Source organism: Melopsittacus undulatus, chromosome 8 (genome assembly GCF_012275295.1).
Source record: "Melopsittacus undulatus isolate bMelUnd1 chromosome 8, bMelUnd1.mat.Z, whole genome shotgun sequence".
Classification (NCBI taxonomy): domain Eukaryota; kingdom Metazoa; phylum Chordata; class Aves; order Psittaciformes; family Psittaculidae; genus Melopsittacus; species Melopsittacus undulatus.
In genome coordinates, this window is record NC_047534.1 from 25,920,309 (window position 1) to 25,932,887 (window position 12,579).

At 41.6% G+C, this 12,579-nt stretch overlaps 1 protein-coding gene across 1 annotated transcript in view; it reads right to left on the bottom strand.

Annotated features, from left to right (window-relative positions):
• Positions 1 to 12,579, bottom strand: part of NELL1 (neural EGFL like 1) — a 298,976-nt gene that overhangs the window by 226,264 nt on the left and 60,133 nt on the right. Inside the window, exons 5-7 of the mRNA XM_034065392.1 lie at positions 10,639 to 10,735; positions 4,125 to 4,197; positions 3,810 to 3,892 (exon numbers count right to left, since the gene is read on the bottom strand). Coding sequence (XP_033921283.1) covers positions 3,810 to 3,892; positions 4,125 to 4,197; positions 10,639 to 10,735 — 253 coding nt within the window. The remainder of the gene's footprint in view (positions 1 to 3,809; positions 3,893 to 4,124; positions 4,198 to 10,638; positions 10,736 to 12,579) is intronic.

Sequence of the window (12,579 nt, forward strand, 5' to 3'; positions counted from 1 at the left end):
ATTTTTTAAATCTGAATTGCTCATCAACCTGATCACTCATTATAAAGCACGAAGACTGACAGAAGGACTTGTCCTAATCACCCCAACCTCATCACTGTTAAACAGCAGACAGACTAGTACTTTCTGACTTTTAGAAGGGTCTTAACCTTGTAATAGCCAGTGAGTTTTCAAGGGGAAAGCAAATGTAGTACAAAATATTCCCAGACTGTGATGAATGGAGAAGCCATGCTCCTGGAGTAAAACCTGGGCTGGTGGGTAGCTTACCATGCCTTGCTGTTCCCATCACCTCCTCAATGCCAACTATTAAAATGTGTATGAAGAAGCTCAAACTGATGCATCTCATGGCAGCCTCCCAATACCTGAAGGAGCCAGCAAGAAATCTGGAGAGGGACGTTTTGCAAGGGCATATAAAGGACAAAGGTTAATAGCTTTAAACTGAAGAGGGGAGATTTAGACTAGACATTGGGAAGAAGTTCTTCCCTGTGAGGGTGCTGAGGCCCTGGCAAAGGATGCCCAGAGAAGCTGTGGCTGCCTCATCCCTGGCAGTGTTCAAGGCCAGGCTGGAAGGGGCTTGGAGCAACCTGGTCTAGTTGAAGGTGTCCCTATCCATGCCTGTGGCAGGAGGCTGAAACTGGATGAGTTTTAAGGTCCTTTCCAACCCAAACCAGTCTGGAATTCTATGAACTTTTCCAAGTGTTACAACTGCATACTAGCAATTTCTTTGTTTACTGATGAGATACTATGCAATACTGAGAAGGGACAATGCTCATTCCTGTTGGAGCATAAAAGAACAAGGCTTTCTGAACCACCCTCTCCTAAGCCCTATCACAGACTTCCCCTTCATAAAGGTATCACCTCCCTATCCTCCAAAGAGGAACACCCCCATCTATGTCCACCTTGTTACCAGTGCCATCATCTCGTATCCCTCAAAGAAAGGGATGAGAAAATCCAGAATAACTGCAAAATTACTTTCCTACTTACTAATGCTAAAAATAATAAATATATAAATACAGACTTAATACTTTAAAGTAATTATGTGCCTTCTCCATGCCCCAGAACTGACACTGCTCTAAAAATTACCCTGGTGCCAGCTGGATAAGAGTTTCTCAAGGTCTTGATTTTTTTACCTTCACATTTTTCTTATGTGTATGTCATTAAATAGCAAGGCTACCTAAGTCTGGCAGAAGACAAGACGAATGCATACTCTATCCTGCTATAAGCATGATGCTATTACCCTACATTATAGGTTGATACATTTAAATAGTAGCAGTTATTAAACAAGGCACATACAACAGTGCTACTGTTTACATAATGCCATATACCTGAATTTCATCAATTTCCATCCTCTAAAAACCCATCCACTTTAAATGAAAGTATTCTAACAAGTCCTTTTTCATTCCTGCCAGTCAAACACCAACTTATTTAGGAGAAAGAAAAAGAAAATACATTTCTCTGCAGCCCTTATGAGAGAAAGCCCTGAATAAAACCTCTTTATTTCTTAAGTTATTACTCTGGGATAACAGGGGACTGGATCCTCAACAAACCCAGACTCAGCATCATCTGGTGACTTCAAAACTGCTTTTTGCATTTTAGAGGCAAAACTATCCTCTTACTGAGCTGCTTGTTTCAAGGAGAAACCCTTTTCAGGTCACTGTATTTGCAGAATATAAAAAGTATTCAGTTTTGGTAGAGATGTTTAATTTGTCTTACACTATTTATGCATTTTGTACTTTATTTTCTTAAATGAACATTCCAGTATAAGTGTACAAATTTTAGAAAGGACTCTAGAATTTCAGATTTGAAAGTGACACTTGTCCTATAAATTATTCCCTAGAAATAGAAAACCCTAACAAAATAAATATTTTCAATTTTTTAACTTTTTCTGTCATTTACATTATCTTTATAAGTTTTACATACTTGAAAACCATTTACCTCCTCATCTAAGAAATATCTTTAAACATAGCATATCCATGAAGCAGATCAAGAAGACATGCACCAAGAAACCCTCTGACACACAGAAGTTAATGAATGTGTCACAACCCACAGAATCTGTTCAGAAACATTTAACTGTTACCTGCTCTACCTGAGTGACCAGAAATATTCTATTTTTTTTCTAGACTTCCAGCCTGAATTGAAAAGCTTCTACTGAGCTCAATAAAACTATGAATTCTTTCAAACTGGCTGAAATATCCTTCTAAATGTTGCCAAGTACACCTTGCTTTCCCATATACCACTCCCATATGATACACCTGTATCCATATTAGTACCATTTGGGGTTAGAATTGACAAAGCAGACACAAACATTCATACTTCCTCACATCTCTCCATTTTTCACTTGCATTTGTCCAACAAATTAATTCAGTTTCTTGCTACATGCACTTTTCCTGGACAACACTAATTCTGAAACAACCACCATGAAAGAGCAGTGGACTGCTGTAAGTGGAAAGGAACTCAAAATGAAGGATTGTCCCAACACCACTTTATGGAAGCACAGAGTCTTTGTAGTACAAATGCTGTGTTATTTGCTTCCCCCTGTAAAGTACTAGCAAGCAAAAATATAATCAGCAACTGGGAAAGCAAGTTACTCAGTACAGTGCATAATTGGAACTTGCTCCTACCACCAACAGGGCTCAAAATAATTGCTTCTCTTTCACAGTACCAGCAGCAAACTTAACTAAAAGCTTCACATCTCACATTCGGAGTCAGCCTGTCCGGAGCCTATCAGGGAGTAAGTGTGTTGTCAGGATAATGTGCACACTCTCTACAAAGTTTTCGCTTTCTTACTAGGAAGGAAAATAACACAGACCTCACAGTAAAGCATAATGCTTTTAGTGTAGTAGCACTGTTATGCAATCCTGGTTTAGAAATCCCTATTTGGTACCTACACTGGGATCTACAGGCTTGTTGCAAGTGCACTTAAATCCATGAGTAATTACTGCATAAGTGCTGTTTCAGATGAGACAATTCATTGTCCTTTACTAGATGGCTCACCAACATTAACCTGAAGAACTGTTCGCAGACTGCCATTTAAGACACATCAGGGGTTCAGTCACCTCTAAAACACAGCTTCCTACCCCAAAACTTCACCACAGCCTTAGCTGAAGGGCCCTGGCTAGCACAGAGGTTGACTGTGTGTTGCAGGAGCGGAGCCTAAGGAAAATCTCAAAAATAAAAACAAAACCAAAACCCACCAAGCACTACAGCTTCCCATTCAGCCTATTCACAGTCCAAAAATAAAATAAAGAACAAATTAATTACAAATAATAAAAACCACCAGCACCACCACCTGGAGCTGGTTTAACTTAAACACTGGTAAAAACCATTGACCAAAGGTGATGCCAAGGTCACAGAGCTAACAGCTTCACAGGTGTTTCCATTCTGAGCTCCCACTGCAGTTCCAAGGAAGGAGCCAGTCTTGAAGACTTCACAGGGCTTCCCCCAGGCAAATACACACCCTCTGACAGCATCACACAGTGAGGGAATTGTGTAGGAATTTCACTCCTTTGCTTCTACATTTACCCCTCTGCATGAAAAGGAAAATCATGCTAAGGCTTCTTACAAACAAATCAGACTCTGGGCATTTTGTCATTATCCTACAAATAAGACAGACAATAGAAAATGTATAAGGCTTAAGTGACATCCCTGAAGCTATATCCATAAGTCCATTGCAGATACGGCTACTGACAGAGGGAGGGAAAAAAAAGGTTCTACCATGAAAATGCAGAATAACTGCAAAAAGAATAAATCCTTTCATGTTGGTCTTGGCGCAGAATGAAATGGGCAATTGACAAAGAAGCTCAGGTACCTACTTTTGCAGTCATTTTTGCCAGGAGTTCTTGCAAATCCATGATTCCTTGCACCAGACTTAAGAAATCGCTGCAGGTCGGGCATGCTCAATAAAGTAAAAGGCAACAGAAAGGAAGAGAAGGAAAAACATAATAACCCATAAATAACCAACAGTAATTCAGACTTATCTGAACATAAAATGCAATCAGTTTACACAGAATATTTGCCTTCTGGAAGCCAGCACATGCAAAAATTACAAGCCTGAAAATATTCTTTTTAAAATGAAGGAATTTGTATGAAAAATCCGAAATAGAGAGAATAAAGAAATTGCTACTTACTGCGATTCAGATTGGGACACTGTGTTATATAGCCATTAGGTATAAAGATGACTTTCACATCTTGAATAACACCCTTTGTAAAAGAAGAGAAAACTGGTAATACAGATTACAAGCATTGACCACCTAGATCTGTACAAGCTGTTGCACAAGTCATTTCTTAAATGGAAACAAAAAACCTGATCAACTCATTCTTCTCATGAGGAAAACAACTGAAGATGGCCAAAATATAACAACTCCTCCCATTTTCCTGTGTGCTTGGATATTAATTTTCATAAAACACAGAAGTAATACTTGTCTTTTGCAATCACCAAATATAAGCTGCTTAAATGCCTTAAAATGGGGTAATACTGATGAGAAAGCAGGGAAATAATATGCACTATTCGAACCTATGACACACTTCTCCAGAAGACAAGAGAAAAGCCATTTAGGGAAATAAGACTGTGAAAACAAATATTGTGAAAAGATAAGGATATAGTGCAAGGGGTAAGTAAGAGTCTGCGCTTGAGATGTTTTGTTTAGTTTAGCCTACTAGCTTTGTAGCTCAACAGGCAGCTCATGGAACCATGCCATCAATTAGAATTAAATCCTTTCTCTAACGCAGGCAGATGGAAAGATGCCCTAAGCAGGACTAGCAGAAATCAGGCCTCCAAGGTCAAAGCCAGCTACTGCAGGTTGTATGAGGCCTGAAACTGAACCAGACAAGAGAGGAGGGAGGAATCAAGAGAATCAACCAGGCTGGAAAAGTCCAACCGTTCCCCCAGGACTGCCAAGGCCACCAGTAAACCACATCACTAAGGGCCTCGTCTACATGATTTGTGAACACTTCCAGGGATGATGACCCCACCACTGCCCTGGGCAGCCTGTTCCAACATCTGACCACCCTCTCTGTGAAGGAACTGTTCCTAATATCCAGTTTAAACCTCCCCTGGTATAGCTTGAGGCCATTTCCTTTTGTCCTACTTGTTACCTGGGAAAAGAGACCAACCCCCCACCTCACTACAACCTCATTTCAGGTAGTTATACAGAGTGACAGGTTACCCCTGACCCTTATCTTCTCCACACTAAACCCTCTCAGGTCCCTCAGCCGTTCCCCATCACACTTGTGCTCCAGGCCCTTCACCAGCTCCATTGCCCTTTTCTGGACCTGCTCCAGCACCTAAATGTTTCTCTTGTAGTGCAGGCTCCAGAACTGAACTCAGGATTGAAGGTGCAGCCTCATCAGTGCCCAGTACAGGGGGACAATCACTGCCCTGGTCCCATTGGTCACACTATTGCTGCTACAGGCCAGGATGCTGCTCACTTCTTGACTGCCTGGGCACAAGGTGAATCACGTTCAGCTCCATCAATCAGCACCACCAGGTCCTTTTCAATGAGCAGCTTTCAAGGAAGGATCAGAAAGCTCAATACAGCTGCATCCTCTTTTGTCCCTGACTTGCAAGGATATTCCTGATGAAAGCAGCAGACACCAAGGGTTGCCCAGTGTCCCTACATACCTGGGTCCTGAAGAACCCTTGTCCTTCAAAATAGCCTTGAAAACGCTGAGGCTTGTGTTTGCTCTGTTAAGTTCAGCACAAAGCTCTTGCTCCATCTCTGAGTGTGCAACAGACTTAATCCACGTGATCCAGTAGCTTTAATAATATCATGGTCACTAAGGGAGAGGAGCAAGGAAAAACAAGGGACTTCCAGTGCCGCTACTTGCACTCGGCCTGACTGTTAATCAGATGCTGTGACACAGCTCTATCTCTTCTCAGAGAAGAATTTCATTAATTTGAAAGGAAATTCATCATTGTGGCAGTTATTAAATTAGTGCTTTGTAAGAGTATCTTCTAGTTTTCAGTTAAATGGCAATAGAGTGAATTTTGCACACTGAGGACATAGTCATTTCCTCAAAACTCCATCCATAAATAAAATACAGGCTCATACAGCCCTTGAAGCCTGGCAAGTACAGTAACATTCAACACTGGCATGCTCACTTGCTAAAGGAGCAGAAACTAATCAGCAAGCACTCTTTCCTGCTTAGTGTTTCATGATAAAGTACTATCTGAAAATATTAATAGACATAATCAGATCACGTTGTCTTTCTTGCGGAAGTATATACATTTATTAACCTTTTCATCTACAAAAATAATGAAACCATCGTAATAATGAGAAGTAATACTGTCAGTGGCAATAGGACATCCTGAAAGCCATGTCTCATCCTTTCTGACAGCAGCCATCACCTAGAAATTCGAAGGTGAGACATACAAATATAGTTCCATGGTGAAGCCTCTCGAATGAAAAGCTCAACCAAGAGTAAATGAGATGACAAAGTTCACCAGACCATATCACTCAGCTACAAGACATCATCCAGAAATAAATGTTTTCCTCAGCCTGATTTTTAACAGTGCCTGTTGAACCTCAAATATGTTTGCTGCCTCTGAGCCTCACCACTCAAATGTCTTTTAGATAGATTTGCATTTAAATACCACCTGAAGAGCAAACACAACTATTTTTGTGCCTTAATTTCTGGCTATATGACAGCATGTTACCATGGAAAAATATACGAACTTCAATTCAAAATACAGATACCTTCTAAGTCTACAAACCCTCTGAAACAGAATTAATACAATCAAATATAGAAGTGAACCTTCGAAGAACACAAATTCTGCTGATGCACTCTTTTAATAGCAAGATTTCATTATAAGCAAACACTTATTACAGTCATAATTATCATACCACATATGAACAAACTTGAACTGTTCTTCCTTCAGCATTAAGTCTGGGTTGCTGAGAGCTGTCTACAATCACAGCCAGAAGGCATACAAATTTCCCCAGGGGAAGCCCAGGGCCCTGGTTCACTTTGGCACAGGGTGGAGTTCTTCAGTCCACATTCTATGAAGGATTCAAATCCATGAGGATTTGGCCTTGACAGGGAGATGTCAGTGGTCAAACTCTTCCCATTTTTTCGCTTCCTGAGCAGACATCACCTTTATGTTATCATTAAAATATTTAGCCAATTAAAACCAAAGCTGCAGCTCAGCATCAGGACTAACTTGAAGAGCTGTGAAGGCAGATTACCAGCTACAAGATTAAATTCAGGCCTGCAGCACTAAATATCAAGCCCATCCCATGAGGATGTAATGCAAAATCCCTGCCTATTGCACTTCTCATGTCTCTATTACAGACTCCTCCCACATCCTGTGGAAAGGCTCATATATTTCACGAGCCCTCCACTTCTGCATTTTCATTTCCTCCACTGGCTTTCATGCTCTTTAAAACCTTCTTCTCCCACAGGCGTAACACTGCCACACCACTGTGCAAGATGCATCTGCCAGGGCTGGTGAAAGGCTCTGTATGGTGGCACCAGCAGATGTGCCCCAAACCCTGTCCCCAGGCAGTGCTACACCATCACCATCACATCAGCACTGTGTCTTCTGCACAGAGCAGCCTCAGGATCCGCCTCTAGCACTGCACATACCTCACCTAAGTCTGTACAACCCTGAGAGCAAAATGACTACAGGGGCCCCAAGCACACATATGATGCTGTGCAGTCAGAATATGAACATACTTCTCCAGCACCTACTCTACAATCCCCAGCCACAGGAGCAGGATCAATAGAGCCAGCTCTAGCAGGTATGAAAATTGCTGTCTTTGGACATGAATCACCTGGTCAGCAAGGCATAAATAAGCTCATTGCTAAGGCAGCTCTTAGGGCAGAAGGCTCTCCCCAGGGATAACATTAATTTTGCAGATAATTCTCATCTGACAGCAGTCAGATCCACCTCAGAGTGAGGGTTCCCTCGATGTCTCCTATCACTCTATTCCTCAGTTGCACGTACTTTGGTTTCCTAATCTGATTATAATGGTATTCTCTAACCCTAAAACAAATCTTGGGTTTATGCCACACAAAGAAGTCAGTGTGTATTTTTCACAGGAATTAATTAAGGAGATTCCCTTCACAGCAAACAGACTGAAGCCTGCTCTGCATTTGCTCTCACCACAGCTGAAACCATTCCACCTTGTCCAAATTCCTTAGTCATAGCAGGTAAATTACAACTAGTAAGAGATGCTAGTTGTAAGGGGCAAGACTTCAATCAATTCCCTTGGTTATAGCATGAAGCACTTCATCCCCAGCAAGGCCACAGGCAGAGCTGGGCTACTTGTGGGATAATCACTGCAAGGAAGTATGCAGAACAAAAGCATAAATAAGGAAAATGACAGCAAGTGGCCATAGTGATTTATGAATATCACATCCATTCCTTCCTCTGCTGATATATTGAGGAATTATGATTTAAAACAGGCGTGACACTATGGCCCAAAATGTGCTTTAAATCCATTCATTTATGGAGAGATGCAACAATTTATTAACTAAAGGAAGAAAATCTTTGGAACAGCAAAGATAACCTTCAAGAGCAGTATCCAGTGCCTTTTGTTACATACATTGTCATGGCTCCACCATACAGGTAAAAATGCTAATTCTTCTTTAATACCCTTATTTCCCTGCAGATCTCTGTTTACATTAAGGAAAACAGATCTGTTTTTTTTTATACGCTAAACCAGTGAAACAAATTGCCCTGAGAAAGAAAGGGGGTCCTGCTGAGCATGTATGAGCATATATGGCAAGACATATGAACTCTTGCAAACTGGCAAAACCCCCAGTTTTTTCATCGAGTAACATGAAAAAAAAACCCAACCCCAGTTAAGATTTCTGAAACTCTTAAGCAGGACTAAAAAAAATTACAACCAATTCTATTTCTACCCTGAAAAAGCTGAAGTCAGTACAATATTCAAGCATGCAGAAAGCAAAGTAAGGCATTTGTTGGCTTTCATTATGATCAATAAAAATTGTCAGCTCATTAGCATATCATTAGCTACCCTGCTGCTTCCAAAGTGTTAATACATATAAATATTAATTTACAAACATAGACTATCCCAGAGTTGTGAGGCTCTGACTGCAGAAAGTAAGAATTTAAGATGGGTGAATCCAGTAGAACTTTTTTTTCCCTATGGAGCTGTAAACAGATGTCTGCCATCTGTGGGATTACGGGGAGCAGGTGAGGTAAAAAAACAACAGCTGTAGAATAAAATAGTACTACGGATTTCACTCACAGTGACAGCTCAGTTGCTGTAGGATGGAATGAGCTCCAGGTTCAGAGCAACTCTCAGACCCTCAAAAAGGCTAAAGGTTACCTTCGACCTCAGTTTCACCATTAAAACTGTTACTTGCTGTTATAAACAACTTCAGCATAAAATAACACTCCCTACTGTTGAAATCTGGGGGTTTCAAGGAGAGCTCCTCAGACAAACAGCAACTTGGAAAATTGCCTCATGAACTGACAGCTCCAAAGGAAAACAGGGTGAGTGGTAAATCACCCTGGCAACAAATGCACACCAGTACCAAGGCTGGGCAGATCGGCCATCACTGCACTACAGACTCTCTCACTGAGCAATGCTGGCACTGTGGCCTGGTACCCAAAATGGGAAGAAACATTAGAAACTTTTCAATAGCTTGGTCACAAATTAAAAGAATTAATTTTCAGGTGAAGGGGGTGTGTTATGTTGGTGGATTTTGTTGGTTCATTGGCCAGCAATTCAGCCTCCACCAGAAAAGCATGGAGTGACTGAAAGAAAACATACAAGACAGAGCTTTTCAAGATGGAGTTAAGTTTCTCTGTCCTTTGCAGTTTGGAAATATTGCCATTACCTGAATCCTCTTTTTTGTCTGAAAAGCTCCTCATGCCCATACTACCCTACTCGGTAATGATTTGGGGAGCCTTGTAGATGGAAAAAGACAGGCTCTTCAAGTAGAAGGTAGGAGCAGCCCAAGCTCCACCAGCCAGCCTGCCAGCCAAGGCTGTCTGGAAGCAAGGGAAGTTCCCAAGGACAAAGAAGCTCATGAACAAAACTCAGTAACTCACTATTCACTCTCCATCGGGAAACACAATGACACATTTAGTCCAGAAAAAGAAAAAGAAAGGAAGGAGTGTACTCCAGGAACAGAAAAACCTACTGCTTTGCAGCAAGGCAAATGCACTGAATACAATAGCTGGAAGTCAATGCTGACAGAAGCAAACAAGCAAAGAGTCATCTGAGGCAAACAGCAAAAGGGTGAGGGTACTCTGCATGTGAAACCAAGAAGAAAATGCCCTCCAAAAGTGATTAAATCCACCACTCTCTGCAGGAGCACAGCAAAGCTGTTGTTTCCTGAAGGTTTAAAGACAAAAGCCAAGAATAGACTCTGGCTCTGCCTGGGGAGTCTTGTTCCATTCCAAGGAGGGGCAAGACACAGCACAACAGAGAGGCGAAACCTCCAGGACAGAAACCAAACAAAACCCCCCAAATACTGGGCATTGCATCAGTGACTATGATACGCTCTCCCTTCTCTTCAAGTGTTGGACCTGTCTCAATTCCCAAGCCCACAGTTTCTACTAAAATGCATACAAATCATATTTCAGAAGCCTAAGGTAACTAAACAGAAACATCCTGTGGACTATTTATTAATTCCTTCTTTGTGTGCCATTTTCTATCTGCTTACCTTAAAGAAACCATGCTTCCTGTTTCTCTGTCCAAGCCATATACTGCTTTCTGGTGCCAAATTTGTTTCTGGGGGATCAATGATACGTTCATAAATCCTGTAGAGGAAACACATTGCCGTTACTCCAATCCTCTTTTTCCCCTGAAGAGTTCCTAGTCACAATCAGTTAACAGTCAAAGATGGAAAGTAGTACCAAACCAGAAAAATGTTGTTTTTTTTTTAACACAGTATTTATCACTGACAGTTATGAAGTTATATTGTAACTTAAAAAGCAAAAAGGAAAAAAACTATTAAACCTATCTGTTCTAGAAATAAGGTGCAGTCACCTTTCTAAGATCCAACGAGAGAAACAGCCCTTTGGGATTTTCAGACTGTTTAGCACTTGGAATAAACTTCACAAGGAACCTTTACTCCACCTCTCCTCCCAAGCCCTTTTGCTCTCTACATCTGCACCCAGACCTTTCGCTTTATGTACCTCTCCTGTTTGCTGCTATTACTGCATTCACTGCCACTACAGCACACCCAGCCTGCCCACGTCACCAGCACAGGTCTGCTACAGAATGAGACCTCTGCAGTCAAGAGCCACAGAGATGCTGCAGAGGCTGGAGCACCCGTCTCTGGAGAGAGGCTGAGGGAGCTGGGTTTTTTCAGCCTGGAGAAGAGAAGGCTCCAGGGAGACCTTAGAGAAGCTTCCAGTGCCGAAAGGGGCGACAAGAAATCTGGAGAGGGGCTTTGGACAAGGGCCTGCAGGGACAGAACACGGGGGAATGACTTTAACCTGACAGAGGGGAGACTGAGATGAGTTCTTAGGCAGAAGTTCTTCCCTGTGAGGATGGTGAGGTGCTGGCACAGGTTGCCCAGAGAAGCTGTGGCTGCCCCATCCCTGGCAGTGTTCAAGGCCAGGTTCGATGTGGCTTGGAGCAACCTGGTCTAGTGAATGTGTCCCTGCCCACAACAGGGGTTCCAAACCATTCTGTGATTCTATCTGTGTTTGGTAATTAGCGATACAGGGGCATTTTCCTGTTTATTCCTCAAGGAGCTGGCAATAACAGCAATAAGAAATAACAATGACAAGTATCATGAGGCCCATAAGCAAACTTTGTGTACTGCATAAACTTGCAGATAAATGCAGTAATCTATACACCAAGTTTCTAAAATTAATTAATGAAAAACTGCGTAACAGCATTTTTAAATTCACAAATACAAGTATCTGGAGTTTTTAAAAAGTTTGCTTGGATTTTTTTTATTTGTTTATTTTTAGGAAAGCTGTAATAAAGTTTCCATAACACCTTTTCCAGGAAGTCAGACCACTACAACAGAGGTATAATAATATTAGAATACCAAAACTTCCAGACTAAAGTTACTTCCACTGAATTCCCATTTTGCCACATCACACCAGTGGGAACCATGAACTTACTGCTTCAGAACAAAAGCAGCATGCTTAGTAAGGATTACTGAAATATATTTCCACTGCTATCCAGCTCACAAGGAGTGTGCATTGCTGTGCAGTCACATCAGCAGGAGAGACAATGGAAAAGACACAATGTGTCAAGACCTGTGGCTTAGAGGGGTGAAATTATCTGTACGTTTAAAAGGGGTGAAATTCTCTTTCTTCTTTCTTTAAAGCTATGGCTTTAAAACACAGAAAATAAACACCACATTAAAATACAAGTCAACCAACACAACCCATTGCACAGTCATCTTCCCTTTTTACACTCCAAGTGTTTCTAGCCCCCAAGCTCACCAAGTGTAATCACTGAATTCCATGCTCTAAATTGCCACATTGCATGGCAAGGTTTTGGTAAGGGGGAAACTACAGGGGTGGCCTCTGAAAGAAGCTGCCTGAAGCTTCCCCAGTGAGCAATGGAGCCAGTGCCAGCCAGCTTCAAGAGGGATAAGAAACCATCCAAAGCCAAACCCACCAGCAACAGCGTGAGGAGG